At 39.8% G+C, this 17,251-nt stretch overlaps 2 protein-coding genes across 2 annotated transcripts in view; both read right to left on the bottom strand.

Moving 5' to 3' along the window:
* Positions 1-1,534: 1,534 nt before the first annotated feature.
* LOC122992760 (SPEG neighbor protein-like) lies at positions 1,535-3,820 on the bottom strand. The gene is made up of 5 exons (XM_044366667.1): positions 3,322-3,820; positions 3,084-3,190; positions 2,443-2,750; positions 1,974-2,115; positions 1,535-1,824 (listed from the first exon to the last, which is right to left on the bottom strand). The coding sequence occupies exons 2-5, from the start codon at positions 3,188-3,190 to the stop codon at positions 1,686-1,688; spliced, it is 696 nt and encodes a 231-aa protein (XP_044222602.1). The 5' UTR covers positions 3,322-3,820; the 3' UTR covers positions 1,535-1,685.
* Positions 3,821-3,911: 91 nt separating this feature from the next.
* The window catches only part of spegb (striated muscle enriched protein kinase b), a 40,741-nt gene continuing 27,401 nt past the window's right edge, over positions 3,912-17,251 (bottom strand). The window contains exons 30-41 of the mRNA XM_044366664.1: positions 14,482-17,233; positions 14,203-14,352; positions 13,362-13,478; positions 13,030-13,197; positions 12,658-12,780; positions 11,169-11,333; positions 10,038-10,830; positions 9,551-9,790; positions 9,174-9,397; positions 7,845-7,920; positions 7,494-7,643; positions 3,912-7,376 (exon numbers count right to left, since the gene is read on the bottom strand). Of these exons, the coding sequence (XP_044222599.1) occupies positions 7,121-7,376; positions 7,494-7,643; positions 7,845-7,920; positions 9,174-9,397; positions 9,551-9,790; positions 10,038-10,830; positions 11,169-11,333; positions 12,658-12,780; positions 13,030-13,197; positions 13,362-13,478; positions 14,203-14,352; positions 14,482-17,233 (5,214 nt within the window). The 3' untranslated portion in view covers positions 3,912-7,120. The remainder of the gene's footprint in view (positions 7,377-7,493; positions 7,644-7,844; positions 7,921-9,173; positions 9,398-9,550; positions 9,791-10,037; positions 10,831-11,168; positions 11,334-12,657; positions 12,781-13,029; positions 13,198-13,361; positions 13,479-14,202; positions 14,353-14,481; positions 17,234-17,251) is intronic.

Here is a 17,251-nt window from a genome sequence, read left to right as displayed (position 1 = left end):
TCACTGAATGGTTTGATGAGTATGAAAATGATGTGAATCATATGCTATGGCCTTCACAGTCACCATATCTCAACCCAGTTGAACACCTACGGGAGATTTTGGACTGACGTGTTAGATAGCGCTCTCCACCACCATCTTTTGGATATCTTTTTGAAGAATGGTGTTCCTCAGTCTTGGGTCTTGAGTCTCTGAACTCTTCTGGAGGGATGAGCATCATAATACTTCATAATTGCTGGTCACGCACTGACATTTTTTTGTAAGGATCATAGTGTATTATAATTCTCATAGTTGTAATACAATAGAATCATTTTATAATGCATTGTAATAGTGATTATAAGTTACTATAAGTGGTCATTGTGTGCTTTAAGTGAAGTAATGAAATTCCTGAGGTATAGGCAGATATAATACATAACAAGCTGACTATGAGTCACTGTAAGTGGTCATTGTTTGCTTTAAGTAAAGTGAAAAAATTAATTAAATATATGCAAGAAATACAAAATCTTGTAAAATTAATTTATTTGTTTAACAGGTCGTAACAGACAATAAATTGAGTACTCCAATTTGACACAGCTTTGTGATGATGAATAAGTGAATGATGGAAACTTAAGTGAAGGATCTGCATACTTGTTCCGCCGCTGGCCTTTTCAGTAGTGAGTAGCATGAAAATCAGACAGAGATAAAGACAACCACGTAGTAATCACATCCACCAGTGGTAAAGCCAGTGTGATAGTACCCGAAACTGTAATTCCTCTGAACACAGCTAGATGCTGCTGGCTACAAAAAATATTCGATCACAGTTACTTCCATTCATACAATACACCTTATTTGTCACATAAAAATGATATTTTGCCCACACAAAATTGTGGTCTTTATAGTTTTTTATTCTATTGAGTCAGACATTTTGATCATATTTCTCTTAAAGAGTTGTTCTGGGGGCATTTTTGCTTCATTGATTTGTGTCTCAGCTTCTCTCACAGCTTTATTTCTCATTTACCCACAGCTCCCAGTCTCCCAGCTCATCTCCCCTCAGGCTTCTTCCACTTGAAGCTGGATTTTCTGACTCTATTAGAAGTACTCCAACATTAACACTGTTCAGAAGCAGACTGAAAGCATTCATTTTCTAATGTGCATTTGATTCATTTTGATTGTTGTTTTTGTGCTTAAACTGCAGTGAGTGTTGCAATGAAATGCACATTATGAATACAGTTTTGCTTGATGGCTGCAAGCAGTAAACCACTAAGTGCACTACTCTGAATGGACTTTGATGTCATTATCAACCAGGAAAGATACAAGCTGATGCACACAAACTAATAAATTAATAATTTAATACAGTATTTAAATCATTATGGGTACCATTTTTAAACACCAGTCTCATACATGATCCATTTAATCTTAATGAATAGCATGTCAGGGTGGTTAATGTGTTGCTTTGCTTCAGTTATTAAGGTGACATCCTGCCTTTTTTCATATTTTCCATTTCTACAATATCAAAATCAAATACAACACAGTGGATAAAAAATCAAAAAACAAGCCATTCACAAAAGATCTTTACTTTTTTAATATGAGCAGCGTTTTATTTATGTACAGCTTTGAACACAGTATCAACACAGTATATTGTCCGTTGGATAGCACTGTAAGAGAACAAAGGCTCCTTGCTTCTGCATTTGTGCGCTTGAGAGGTTGCATCAGAGGATGTCGACACGAGCGAAGGACTGGTCTGTACCTAGATTGTTCTCTACAAACACTTCATACTTGCCAGCATCAGATGACTTTGCATTTTTAATGGTCAAGATTGTGTTTGTGTCTCCGACATCAAAGAATACTCTGAAAGACAAATGCAGCACTTTGATAGTCACAATTATATCACACACACATCACAGAGCATGCAGACCTTGTATTTAATAAATAGCCATATATTATTTAATCATCATTTCACTGTTTGAATCAATTCACGGTAATGATGGATGGCCTACCTGTCGTCTTCTTCAATGTCATCTCCATCTTTGAGCCAGGCAACATCTGGAGGAGGCTCCCCACTTATTTCAGCCTTGAGCACCACTGTCGTCCCTCTCTTGGCCTTGATGTTGTCTGGGCCTTTAGAAACCTTCGCAGGGACTGAGGGAGCATGATGCAAATACTATGTCAGCCATATGATTTCTTGATGATCAGACAAGTACTAGGCATTGTGTCAAAGATAAAGTTCTATGGGAGGCATTAATAACTAGAAGAATATAGTAAAAGAAAGCTTTGATATTGAGTTTCAAAATCATCTCTACTGGCCACAGGTAGGACTTCATCTAATATGATTGTGTAGAAATCTTTTACTAAATTGTCCAAGAATATAAGGTGCTTGAGCTGTTTGATTAAATTCTGATTCCACCAAACCTCACAAATTAGCAAAAACCTTGCAATGACAAATGCCAGCTAACATTCTGTACACACCCTCTACTAGAATACAAGCAGATCCCGACGTCTGGCCAAACGGATTCTTGATGTTAACAGTATATTTTCCCAGATCAGCCAGAACCCCATCTCGAACCACGAGTGCCACAAAATCTGGGTCTTCAAAAACATAGCGGTACTTGGGACCGTCCTTCAGCTCTTTGCCGTCCTTGTACCACACGATAAAAGGATCCGGGAAAGCGCTAACTCTGCACTCCAGCTTTGCGGCGCTTCCCTCAACAAGAACCACATCTTTTAGCTCCTGGAGGATCTTAGGAGGACCTTTCTCCCGCAGCTCTTTACGCGACCTACATGAGAAGAAAGCAATTCAATACACAAACATTTCATGTAAAAATGGCGTCCAAGTGCGTCTAAAGGCAAAAGTGTTTGAAGTGGTCTCTACTCAAAAGGTTTCATAATGTTGCTCTTGGTGTTACACAAGACGAAAGTGTGAAAAATGAACAGAAAAGCTTAATAGAGAAGTTCAAATCTTATATACGTTCTCAAACATAAGCACAAATGAAATTCAACAAACACTTTGTTTGAAGCACAGTGACACTTTACATGTTTGCATGCTTTGAACTGTGCTCAAGAGGAACTTGGATGTCAATGATGCCAACACAGATTGAATATTTTTTTACCTGTGGCCACGATATGAGGCCTGGATCCGAATAGCAGCTTCCTGGACCTGAGGATCGTTGATGTTCAGAGTGCATCCGGGAGGAGGTGCAGCCTTCACTTTGGACATCTGCAGCAGTCAGAACAGGTCAGTAGTTAGACCTGGAAATTAAGAACTTCCAATCTCTTCTGATCATGATCATCTTCTGATACTGTACCAACAATTTAATTGAAGTTACAGCTTAATGTCACTTTTCTTACCTTGGAGATTCTCTCAAAGATCCACTCCTTCTTAGATCCACTCCAGAGTCAGCAAACCTAACACTTTACGCTTTATATCTAGAGGTCAGGAGGAGCCTTTTAGGTCCTTAAGGATCAAGGCGAACAACTCATCTCCCAAACGCTCCCTCTCCTTCTTTGGATGTTAGGAGGAGACTTAATCAGTCTTGTCATACTCAGCATGACAAGACTGATTGAAGATGCACAGCAAATGTTATGGAGGCATTTTCCCATCCTTATATAGTCTTCATATTAAAATCCTCTTGAGAATCCTTGGAGCAGTTAATAGTTTTGTCAGTGGATGTTTAACAAGTAGAGGGGGGTAAATTGAGATGTGAGTTGTCCCCGGTGAACACACATAATAGTTTGTCTTCAGGGTCATTTGGAGGGAGTGGCTTTATCCTCAACTGACCACAGTCCATGACATCATTGTAAAACATGACCCAAGTCGTTTTTTAAATTATAGCAAATTCAAGATTAGCTATTTGCAAAGTTATAACAGCTTTTTGCTATCACTTTTTATGACAGCCATTTCCTGTACTGTAAGGACAAATTGCCACATTGTATTCATATATTTTGTCATATTTCCTTTATTGCATAGCCTTAACAGCTGTCATGCCTTTTCCATGCCAGATCCAAAAAATTCACAAAATAAAAAGCAGAGGCTATAACAAATACAGTCACTCAATAAATAAACAAATGCGCAACACACACAAAGCAGTCACATTCATATAGTCAAAATATAGAACTAGTCATTATTTTAACAAACTATTTTCTCTGTGGGTCTAATATCCATCACGAGGCACTGCAACACATTCCACAAAATACAGTGTAGGATTTAATACAAAATGTGGAGCATTTATCATATTTTTGAAAACCCTGTTGTCTGCTTACAAATAGTTGTCATTTCATTTCATATGACAGAACACAATCAATATATTGCACAGATCAGATTAGACTTAAATGCAGCATTGCATTCTGGTGCTGATCTTGCATGTTTTCATTGAGGTTTAAAACAACTTTAACAGCTCTGTGATTAACTTCTATTCTGCATAGGAAAATGACTGAGCCAAAAAGACGAAGAGCTGCAAAAAAGGGCAGTATTTATCTAGCAATAGCATTAGAATATATAGAACCAGTAAAATCATTTCATAGAATTACCAGAAACCTTTGTTAGTTAATAGACAAATTAAAACAACTCATGATTTTGCTAAATGTACGATGCAGCTTTATGTGATATCACCTTAAAAGACTCATCACTCTTTGCTTCTGTTTCCTTGTCACAGTCTTTAACATCAATCACAGCTGTCACAGCAATTATACTTTGTGTGTCAAGTGTGCAGATCAACACACATGATAGCAACGTGATCAAGATCTGTGCAAATGTTTCTCACTCTGATCTGAAAATCAAATTTGGCTTTGCAAGGCAAAGGTATGTAAAAGAAACAATGCAACTTAAGCCATTTAATTACCTTAAAATAATGAGGACAGTCATCATTGTAATCATTGTGCCGTAAAAACCAGTGCAATGGAAAAGACTTGAATTCAATTAATTTTGGGCAAAAGGTGATACCTTTGAGGTGGAAATTATAACTGTAATGTCAATCCAATAGAGTAAGTGGTTCACAAATTCCAGTAATACATTGGTAATGTCCAAATATAACATTTTAACACCAGTATACAGCTGAATCATACCACTTGTCACAAATTGACAATCTAACCAAGGGCCAGATGCCAGTTTGTGCCTGGTTTCAGTCTTTGGCAATTGAAACTAACTGATAGATTCAATATTATCACTGAAAACCACAAGTTATGTTCTGTATGGGACTTAAGGGATTTATACTAGAGAGAAAAATGAAATTAACTTTATGGTTTACTGCCCATGTTGTAATGGTTTGAGAATGAACATGTTTAGGAGGCATGTATACTCTAGTTTGCATTCTCTTTGTCAAAGACTATATAGAGCATGGAATAAGAGGAAGTGTTATTTATTTACAAATTAATTTAATATTTACTAGAGCTGTGTAGATTGTCTCAGAATTTAACATTTATGATTGGGCTGCAATGTGAATATATGTTTCATTTATGTTTCAATCATTGTGTGTACTGTCTTTTAAGCGTGTATGGTCTAGAAACCAAGAGGATGACTAACAGAAATAAACCAATACTTTCTGTAAAATAAAATGCTAATTTTCACCATTTCATTTCTCACTTCAAGTCTCACTTTGTGTTATTTATAAAAGGTTCTGCTATTTAAAAACTGTAACTTATAAAAACCAAATAAAGCAAACCCTTTCTTTTCAAAGCAGCTGTTAACAATTGAAAACTGCAGCTAAAATAAGAACTAATACACCCAGAAATGTCTTAATCTATATCCTTTTTCAACAATTTTAGAGGTTATTTTTAATGCTGACTAATGCTAAGTCTTTAAGGGCACTTAGATGCACCCTAATAACACCAGTGGGTTTCTAAAGTGATTCAATTTACCATTGAACCCCTGATAATCTCACATGTCTTGTTCTGATCTCATATCTGATGGTACAGTAATTTCAGAATGCACAGTCGAAGAATAAACTGACTCAGCAAACATGTAAACCTTTGGTAAACTAAAGAGCTGAGTGTAAATATTTCTGCATGACAGATTAAACTGGACTCTTAACACCGGGCTTAGTGCAAGAGTTTAGCCAAGGAGGCGATTGTTAGCTTATACAGCATGTGGTGAAGGAGCCAACGCCTGGCAGTCCCGTATGGAGCCATTAATACTATCCATAACATCATAACTTTGGCTGGAAGCTCAAGGATGATGGTCTTATAACAAATTAAAAAAGTAAATTCTGCTTTTGAGAATGAGAGAATCATTACTATTCTATTTAATAACATTATGGGAGAAATTCGCTCGATTAAAGAGTCCTATTCTAATAGCCCTTGTAGATAATCCACCGATTTATCGTCTGAACTCAATATACTGTACATTTTAAAACCCCCAAATGAAGTCCTTTCTAAAACTGCTACAATCTTGACAATCACTGAGGTGCTACAGCAGTATAAAAACTTAGGTAGCACAAATTACACTAAAGTTATCGATTGATTTTATGGATAACAATATTTAGCATTGTAGGTCATCCTTAATCAAGGATTTACACAGAATTAGACATCATAAAATGAAATTCTAGTCATTGGGCTGGTCAGGAAACATTTGAATAAGAGATAGACTGAGATAGTAGAAGTGTTGTTATGGCAAAGGCATCAATTGTTTAAACACCCCTTGTTTGGAAATTATGCTAATTAAGCATTCATTATTTTAGAATCTCATGAATCACTTGTACTTTTCTTAAATGAAACAATGTTTTCTGACATCAAAACTCGCCTTTCATGGTGTTTTACTACAATGTCCCCTCTAATCAGTGTAGAGTTGACAGTAAGAAAGGAAGTAATTCATCCAAAAATGTATCCAAAGTTACAAACCTCAACTTCAAGATAAACATCCTGCCTTGTACAGTATGAACAACGTCCACCATATAAAAAATGCAGTCAGGCTCTTGTAACTGTGTAAGAGTTCCCTCAGATGTGAAAGTATTTTTTTTATCTTCTTTTCCAGAAAGAAAAAGAAGTAATGTCTCTGTAGATCACAGCCACTGCTCATTACTTTTTTTGTCTTCTGCCAACCAAGTTCAACAACTCAGGCCTGAAAGGACAACTCCACCTCGCGGCCAAAAGTCTGGTTTGCTCAGTGGATCCTCCCTTCTTTAAGTCCTGCCAACTGATGTTTGGAAGCCTGTGTTCACTGCGTGACAGGCGTTGTGGGTGCAAATGCCACATTTGGCCTGATGGGGCTGGTAGGGGTTTGTGGCGAGCTCTGGTAGGACCGCAGGAGAACTTTGTGCTTGGTGGCCCCCTCCTCGCGCCTGCGTTGCTGGTCGGCCAAAAATTCCTTGAGACAAGTGGTTGTAAAGGTGAGAGTCTGCCTACGAAGGCGCATCAGGTAGGCATCTTGAAGCCAGGAGTTATTGAAGCAGTCCTTAATGGAGGGACGGGCCCTGTTGAAGACCAGATTGAGATTTTTTTTAAAAACGTGTAGCATACAATATTTGTATAAACATTTTTTTTTAAATTAGGACTCAGCAGATAACAAAAAGGACTTAAGTTCAGCTTACCAAGGGTAGCTACAGAGGATCTTTTTAAGAAACAGAGAGGCACTTTGGGACACATTCTGGTACAGTTTGGAGAGGTCAAACTTTGCCGCCTGGATCCTGATTTCAGTCTGCTTAGGATCATTTTCCACGAAAGGCGACCTACCACTCAACCTGGAAAATCAGGGGGACGTTTTGACAGTCATGTAACAACGTAGATCCCTCAAACATTATTTAAAGATTTCAAACACCTGAAATCTTGGCAAACGCAGCAGGCAAATCTTACATAACAAGCTCAATTTCATATACAAACACACAATTACATTTGTCTTTAAAGAGCACTTCCTGGGTGGAAGCTGTGAAAGCAGTACTCACATGATGAAAGTCAGTACGCCCACGCTCCAGATGTCAGCTGGAGGCCCCACCACATCCCCTTTCAACATCTCTGGAGCTGTAAAGGAGAAGAAAGGGGAAAAAAATGTATAGCCCTCATTATTTTACACAGAGCTTTAATTACGTCTGCAAATAGCCTTTGTACCACAAAACCTACAGTTTATGACTCATTGCCTCTGATACTGTACATGTAATTACTTGATGGTGTTTGTGTAGCTTTTTGAAATGTGTGAATAGTGTACATAGTTTTTGCTGGTTTATAATCCTCCTTTCTTGTCACAGCTAGTGCACGCCCACTGACAACAGTTACATAAACAGTCCACACCAACAGCAATTACAGAAGATCAGTATCAATATCATCAAAATAATCATCAAAATATCAAAGTTTACAGAATAAGTTCTTTATATGTGTATGTCATTTTCTTCCTAATAAATGAATACAGTAAACATAATTTACATTTTCATGTGTAATTAACACTTAGGGGTGCAGGTATTATTTTTACAACCCCAATGCACAAAATGACCACAATACCGTTTTTCAAGAGCAGTTTCCGGCACTACGGAAGATACAACTGGAATGACGTACAGTGTAACTTAATGTTAGGGACGTTAATTTCTCTGAGGGCCTGATATTTAAAAAAATATTTTTTTGATTGTTTAAATCAGTGTGTGTGCACAATTTTTACTTTGTGTGAAGGAATCAACGTAGTCAAGATCTTGTGTGTATGTAATTTGTCCCTTTTGTCTCTCTTACAAAATAGATCTTGGATCTTGATCTAAATGTGACTTCCATAGTAAATAAAGTTTAACTAACTGACTAACTAAGTAAATTATCAGTACAGTACAGATAGACCTCAGCAACTAAAACATGCAATAATAATTTGGAGTTGTGTTTCTGACCATTTGTCAAATAAGTAATAATAAGTCCAATATTTACTCTTTAGCTGCTAAAAGCTCCACTATGATCACCAGCTAGTCAACGTCTGTCTGGTGATGGGCAGGTAGGATACAGTGGGTTTATATATTTTGAGTGAAAACAGCTGCCTGCAGTGACTAAAAACATTGATCAATTGTAACAAGCGTAACACTAAAGTTGGGGGCCTTAAAGCAAACTAATGAGCTCAAAAAGAAAGACGCTAAAATACCCCGTAGAGCTGAAATGAAGAGTCAAATGATAATTTTCTCTATGTGACTACGAGCAACTCCTTTCACATTACAAGTAGTCATTTGATCAATTGTTAATATATCAATATTGATTAGAGCAGCTTTAATTTTAGATTCCCTGAGGTTTTTGAAAAAGAGGACTCTTACACATGTATTCCAGTGTTCCAATAGGAGGGCTGAACTGTTTGAGGAACAGAGGGTTGAAGCTCTGAGCGCTGCCAAAGTCGATGATCTTGATGACGTTCATGTAGGTGACAATGACATTCTCTGGCTTGATGTCGAGGTGGAGAATACGTCGAGTGTGGAGGTAGTCCAACCCCTGGAAGATCTGCGTGATATATGTCACCACGTCGTCCTCCGAGTAACGGAACCTAAGAGACAGCATGTTAGGCAGTTGCTCACTGATGCATTTCTAAATAACTTAAGAAATAGTGTATCTATTCATTCACTGTAACAGGAAAGTAATGATTTCATATCAGACAAGCAACCAATTTCACACTACAAGCACAGCTGTTAGGCTTCACCTGTCTATGAGGCTGTAGAGCAGCTCTTTCCCACTGCAGTACTCAGAGATAAGAACCAGGTAGCGCGGTGTGACATAAGCTTCATGCAGAGCCATGATCCTGTCATGATGAAGTGACTTGAGGATGTCGTATTCCTGCAGCACTGCTTGCTTGTTGTCTGCCTCATATGGAACAATCTTGGCCATGAAGAGGTTGCCTGTGGCGTTCTCCCGACACTCGCGGATCACACCAAAACGACCCCTGTGTCATGAAGAATAAGTGAATGGTTCTGAGCAGTGTGGTCAAATTATCCACATATATCAACGTTTCTTGTAAATTCTGACTCAAGTTTTCTTTACTTAATGATGCTATGAACCAATTTAATTGGGCAAAGCCTTACTATGTTCTCAGAAAGTACCAGAACACTTAAAAGTCTTGTTTTTAGCCATATAGTTGCCAAGTTCTTAGTTCAGTTAGTTTTGCTTGATTGATCTGTATATGTTAGTACCTTGCTTTCTCATCCATGAACGTATAAGGTTTCTGGGGAACTCCTTGGCGCAGAGATCCTTCTCCAGGCCTCCCCAGTGGTGTCCTGCGTCCTAAAGGTGTAGCCCGTCCTGATGGGGTAACCCGTCCAGAAGGGGTACTGCGACTGTCCCCCCCCTGCACTACTGGTGTCAAGCTCTGCACCACCACCACAGGTGGAGAGATGATCACAGGAGTGACTGAAGGGGTGCTGGTTGTCAGAGCGGGGCTAGACTGAGAGGGAGGTGTAACACGAGCGGTCGCAGACGGCCCGTACATCGGTACAGAAGAAATAGGTTTCCCCATGACAGGGGGAGGTTGCGGTACAGGAGAAGAAGGTTTGTTGGTCATGGGGTGGACTATCTTCATAGGACTCTGAGGTTTGGGTGGGACAACAGGGGGAGACAGCTTGGTTTGGGGTTTGCTTACGCTGATGCTAAGGGTGGTCTTGGCTTTGCCTGGTGTGAGTTGGACAGTTGTGGTTGTGGTGGTCTGAACAGGAGCTTGTTTAGGAGGGGCTGTACTAACGGGCAGTGTTGCAGCAGGACGGCTAGCATCAACTTGCACAGTGGTGGTTATTGGAGAAGCAGATTTAGCCACAGATGGTGCAGGAGCTGAAGTTGAGGGAGGGACAGGTTGGGCAGATGACAGTGTAGTGGATTTAAGAGCTGGTTTAATAGGAGGAACTTTCATGGATGACATCATCACAACAGGGGGTGGAGGAGTGGCGGCAGGGACAGTCTTGACCACCACAGTAGCACTGGATTTAGCTGGTTCTAATGAAAGACAAGGAGAGGGAGGATACATCTCAAACATGTGATTTGATATATGATGAAGTTAATACATGCAAGGCATGATGTGTCATTTTTAATACACTGTCTGATGAGGTATCTTTTCAGACTAAATATATCATCAACATACAAAAAAACCCATAACAACCTGTACTTAGTATTGCAAAACAAAAACAGGTTTTTTTAAGGAAATACATCAATATGGTGAGTATACTGAAAAAACCTTATTTAACTTCATAGAAAGCATCTTAATGTATATTTGACTGCTTTATCTAAAGGTAAACACAAAGTTCCACTTGATTTTTTTTTGACATAATACATACCTGAAGCATCCATGCTTACTACCTCTGACAGATTGCTGTAGGGGCCCTGGCCAGCTTTATTGACACAAGCCACCCTGAACCTGAAGGAGCCCCCTGCTGGCAAGTCAACCACATTGTAATAACAGTCTGCCACCCCTGTTGCTACCATCAGCCAGGTGGTGTCTCCTGGGGAGAAAAAAAGACCAGTGTGTCCATGTCATTTCCATAAACATTTCACTGTATCATTACAAGGCAGTTTCTTTTTATCTATTTAAACAAATTTGTTGTTTTATATTTTATATTTTTAACTGAATTGAAAGTTTACATCAAGGTTTTCAAACTGTGTGTCATAAAGGATGAGGGCTTATTCCAGCAGAGTAGTTCTCTTGCTAGTTGGAAGTATGTTTATCTCTGAAATTGCCTGTTGCTTTTGGTTGAAACTTAAAGCTACAGGAAACTCAAACTTGTGAATCTGCAAGTAAATATCAGTGGTAAGTGTATAGGCGTTGCTAAAGATGGCCTTGCCAGCATCTACAGTACTAGAAATGAAATCAAAATATATAAATTGCTACAATTATTAATAATTATCTAAATTTGTTACATATGTTTTTTCCTGTTATAGCTGTGGTTTTTGGCAGATGTGTAATGTGAAACAGCTTGTTGCCTTTGCTAAATAAATGCATATGTATACATCTGTATACTTCTGTCTGAAATACACACACAATGAAACACACACCTTGTTTTGCTATTTATATGTCTGATTTCTCAGGTCTATTAGCATATTGATACTGTGCGTTCTGCACAGTGTTGAGCACAAAAAGATCAAAGTTGGTTTGAATGTGGTGAGATTGCTATGCTGTATTAATATTTCAGGCTGTTAAAAGCATCTGCCTTGAACATGCAGTTCACCATTGTCTGTATTTCCTCAAAACAAAGGCATTTGTTTGTAATCAGTAGGCTGGCAGACTGGCTTTTCAGCCTGTTGAAGGCAAATAAATTTAACCAGAACATCAACAAATAAAGTGATTCTTTTGCTGTTTTTGACCCTATTCTTGCTTATCTTAGGGGAAATACAGACATTGCTGTTTTTTGACTGAATTACATTGAGGAAGTAGTGCACAGGTTTCGTCTTATGTACTATGTATAGTTCACCACTTCACCTTCACCACTCTATGCCATAGCCCACATGTTGCCATAGCAACCTTATTTATGTGGTCTTGTTGAGTTTGTTTTTTATTGACTGTTGTTTGATGTAATTTTAGATATTATGCACTGTAAAACACGTGTATACTTACATACATGTGGTCTCAGCTGATCTGAGAAAAAAAGTGATTCTTGATCTGTTTTCCCATAAATAAATAAATACTCTGGGCAAACCCCCTTCCTCTACAGTAAAGCACAGATATATCAACCATCCATGAGACTGAATCTGAAAAAAGTGGACATCTAATAGTAGCCATCTGCCTGAAAAAGACAATAAAACATGAATTCATTGTTAGTAAACACTGACCCTCTGCTCTCCTCTCCAGAGAGTATGTACAGGGGGCCATGGTGTCTGAGGGTCTCCACAGCACCAAGGCTGTGTTGTTATACTTCTGAGGAATCTCAGGTGTCCCGGGACGATTGGGCAGACCTGTAAAAACAAATATATTATTATATCTAATCATATATCTTATCATCTGTGACTACACCTAGTACATCCTGTCTTTGAGTCTTATACTCAAACATGACTGCATTTAAGAGTTACTTTATATTGTGTATTACTTGTATATCAACAATGCATATTGTGTATTACTATAAATAATCTAATCATACTATTACTATGTGATAGTCCTAACTTAGTTCACTGCTCCACAAAAGTGAGATGTGTGTCTGGTCTTACGAGCAAGAGAGATTGTGCAAGAGCTGCACACAGAGGCCAGGGGGTTTGTTGCAACACATTCATAGACCCCTGCATCCTTTTTGGTGGTCTGCATGATCATCAGTAGCTGTCGGCCATCAGGGCAGGCAATCATGTTCATCCTGGCATCGATTTCCAGGGGCTTCTTATCTGAAGAAAACATACATGCATAAAAATGGTCTTTTATTCAGAGATAAGATCCAAGAATAATTACATAAATGTTTTGTAATTAGCAAGTGAAGTGACCCGGACCATCCATCTATTACGTCATCATCAGTTATGTCATACTCCTTTATTTACATTTGGGATCCTACCTTTCATCCAGGTGATGTTTGGGTGGGGGCTGCCTGCTGGCAGACAGCTGAGTGTGACTGGATCCCCCTCGAGCAGGACATGATCTCTCAGCTTGATGTGGAATACTGGAGGGAAATCTGGGAGCCAAAGACATAAGACTTCTTAAATCATGTCCATACTTTATATTGATAGGTCAATTTTAAAGTTATGATTTACTGTACTCAGTGATGGTTAAGACCACCATCACTGGAACTATGGTACAACTTCTGGCCTAAGACAAGATAGAGCCTTTGTTCTTGTGTTTTTCCCACTCTCATCTTTTGCTATTGCTATGTAAAAAGTATATATTGTTGCATAGAGAGATATATACTCTATGAAATATACAAAAGCATGTAATTAAATGCTATGGTGTTCACTGATGTTGTCATACAATCTATGTGTTATGTTTTGATAATTAAATAATATTTAAGAAAGATAATTTAAAGATACTCTGTGAAGTTTGACCACCAGTAGCGCTATGAAGCAATACATTTCTGCAGCCAGTGTCAAGCTAATCCACTGATCAACAGATAGTGGTGGTTACAAGTGAAGAAATGTAGCAATGCACCAACATAGGAAAGAAAGAAGAAGACTGCAAGTTAGTCAACTATTGACGTAAACAATACAGGATTTAAAATAATTAAAAAATATATTTAATGTTTACGAGGAACCTAACAAAGTGTTTTGGTCAGAAACACTGAAAGTAAATAAAACTTTTGTTTGTTTACAAGAAAACTCCACAGGGCAACTTTAAATATCCATTATCTTATTGCTTACACAGTGTATGCCAAATATCTTCATGCACAACCATGTGTGACTTACCAGAAGCCAGTTTGGAGTACTGACGTGAACGCAGAGAACTATTTTCTCTTGAGATTGCTGTTGGTATGTCAGGCTGGGATACTGTCTTGTCTCGCCTCCCTCTGGTCAGGCCCCATCGATCCCAGCGGGATCTGCGCTCACCGTCGGCACCTGTCCCAGATTTTAAAAAAAAATCAAAGTACACAAAATCAGTACACTTTCAACAAAGTGCCATTAACAGCACTATTATCAAATGTGGGGTAAAATTTTTAATAAGATGAAGAAGTTATGGCCTCATACCCTTGGACGTTTCTGACTTTAGGCTGGACATAGAGTCCAAAGACTCTGAGGAGGCACCATTACTGGCCTGAGTTGCCAGCTGGTTCTGAGGAACACTGGCACCCTTCATTGCACGGCTCTCAGATGTTGCACGACGAAGAATGGAGAAAATGGGTGTCCTTTTTGGCTCCTTGTCTTCTGATGCTCTCCTTTCCTCTGAGTAGCTGCGAATTCTGGTGGAGATGCCGGCTACTGTTGACTCAATCTTTCGGCGCATTGTCAAGACCGGTGATTCGTTAGGCTTCTTCACCTCCTTTTCATGTTGTTCCACTGAGGTATCTCCTCCACCATCCATGCGTGTCATCTCTACTTCCTTCTTCTCCTGTGATCCTCTTCGGCCAAGAGTCCAAGAAAGCCTACGTCTTGAGGGAGCTGAATCCTCTTCTTTGGTCATTTCGTCTTTGCGCTCAGTTGACGGAGTTCTCTTCAGGCGCATAGAGAGCCTTCTCATAAAGCCTTGGTCCTTTTGAGCTTCACGAAGGTCCTGGACTGACTTTGATTTCTCCTCAAGTCTCCTCTGTGCTAATTCCAATGGTGCACCTATTGGCCCAGGTCTGTATATCTCTTCTCCCGACTCTGTAGAGTCTGATGAGGTTGCTTGTGATTTGTCCTCATTCTTAGACCGGGACAGAAATTTTAGGCTTCTTGAAAGGGAAGACTCACGTTTTTTGAACCGGGCCTCAAAGACCTCTTCAGAGGATATGTCCTCAAAGGCAACTCCTGCTGACAGTTCTTGCTGGGAAGAGGAATGTGTGGTAGTCTTTGGTGGACTGGGCTCTTTTGTTATCAATTCTGGTGATGCTACTCTTGAGTACACAGCGGGGTGCTCAGTGGTTGACAAAATGACTGGCTTTGGTGGATCAGGTAAAGCAGGGGATATGCTGGAAGGTGAAGATGGGGGTACAAATGTTTCAGTTGATACTGAAGATGATGAGGTGACTGGAAAGGTAACGGGGGTAGAGGGGCCTAAAGGTGGCTCGTTAAGAGGCTGAAGTGAAGGGACCATGATGGTCTGCATAATACTAGCATATGCAGAAGTACTTCCATCTGGAAGAACAACTCGAGCAGGAAGCGAGGGTGTTACATAAGTTGACACAACATTTGCTGGGGAGTAGGAATATTCTTGTGTTGGTCTCACCATGACTGAGCTTGAGGTTATGAACACCTCAGAAGATTTAGCAGGCAAATTTACTTTCTCTTCTACCTTTTCTTCAGGAACGTCTACATTTTCTTTAGTACTTGACTCAGCAACACTGTCAATTCTTTTCTCTTCTTCTTTCATCATCTCTTCTTTTTCTTCTTTCTCTTTTGCCTCTACTTCTTCCTCCATTTTCTCTTCTTTAGAGCTCTGGACCACAAGAGGGGGTGTAGGAACTCTCTGGCCCATATACTCTGACTCATTCATTGGTTCTTCTGATATGCTCATGTCTTTCTCTGAGAAACCACTTGTGCTCGATCTCTCATCAAAATTACTATCTGTAGTCAACCCATCCATCTTTTCATTTATAGTCTCATCAGGCTTTGTCTCTCTCTCCATGAACGATTCCTCACTTTCTGTTTTGGTGGGACTCTCCTGCACAACAGACTCTGGAGTCGGTGGTTTTGGGGAAGGGTCCCTAGGAGTCACTGGACGGGAGTCTAGCTTGATTTGCTCAGTGAGAGCTGACATAGATATAGCTTCCTTAAGTCTTCTCTCTTCTACCTGCGCCAGAGGAATCTCCAGAGGAGCTCCTGACCGCCTGTGTAAAGGTATAGGTTCTGAATCACCTTGACTGAAAGAAGCACTTTTGCGTAGAACTTTGGGTTTAGGAACTTCGTCCCTTGGGGACTCAGTGGATGAAGCTCTAGTTAGTGGAGGTGGGCCTATACGGGCGGTACGAGAATAGCGATCTGAGGGTATTGCACATTTTTCATCCCCCATTCCTAATGTTTCCATCAGAGGTCCTCTCAGTCCACTCATTTTGTTGTCCACAGAGGCACCACGAAGCAGTCGCTGTCTCATTAGCTCCAGTTTAAGAGCATAATCTTCTTGACTCATCTTGGCAGTTCCTGGGCTGGTGCTCCTCCTTGGTAGTTCCATAGAGACAGCTTTCTTGAGAACTCTCCTGCCATCCTCCGGGTTTGCTTCTCCAGCTCCTTCCTCAGGTGTAATCCGGAGCAGCAAGGCACTGTCAGCTGAGCCCCCACGTCTTAGCTGTCCTCTTCGTCGTCCACCCTCTGGCTTGTCTGACTCCATGCTAGAACCCCTTCGCAGGGGTTTTCTAGACAGCTCTGACTTTTGCGGCAATTCAGCAGGTGATTCTTCATCTGAGGAACCCATGTTATTGTCTTGTGATGCCCTTTTCCGTAGGCGGCTTTTACCTGTTACTTCAACACCTTCTTTATCCATTTCTTTAGGGTCACACTCCATTGCTTCCTGGGCTTGAACAGGAGACCCAGACCATTTACTTGTTCCATTCTGCTTCTCTGGTTCCTGCTCATTGGTCTGGATGTCATTCAGTGACTTTCTTGATCCGGAGAATTCCATGTTAAGTGGCATCGGAATGAAGGGCTGTTCATCAATGTCTTCATCTGAATCTGAGGAAGATGATGGCAAAGGGGAACCCTCTTTAAGGTGCCTGGGGACGGCGATGGAGATATGGCTGGAGGAATCGTCCAGTAACTCAGGTATAGACCTCATGACCATTTTTGATTTATAGTTGATTAGAGAGCGCTAAAAAAGAGAAAACAT

The sequence above is a fragment of the Thunnus albacares genome, chromosome 11 (genome assembly GCF_914725855.1).
Source record: "Thunnus albacares chromosome 11, fThuAlb1.1, whole genome shotgun sequence".
In the NCBI taxonomy this organism is placed as follows: Eukaryota; Metazoa; Chordata; class Actinopteri; order Scombriformes; family Scombridae; genus Thunnus; species Thunnus albacares.
Note: the sequence above shows the minus strand (reverse complement) of the source record. Positions and strands in the feature narration are given on the sequence as shown.

Excerpts from the sequence above, each read along its gene's own strand:
- LOC122992760 (XM_044366667.1), bottom strand. The coding sequence starts at position 3,190 with ATGTCCAAAGTGAAGGCTGCACCTCCTCCCGGATGCACTCTGAACATC. Across the intron at positions 2,116-2,442 it reads TGCTTGTATTCTAGTAGAGG|TCCCTGCGAAGGTTTCTAAA; the intron begins GTGTGTACAGAA and ends ATGCTCCCTCAG. Across the intron at positions 1,825-1,973 it reads GACATTGAAGAAGACGACAG|AGTATTCTTTGATGTCGGAG; the intron begins GTAGGCCATCCA and ends TTTGTCTTTCAG.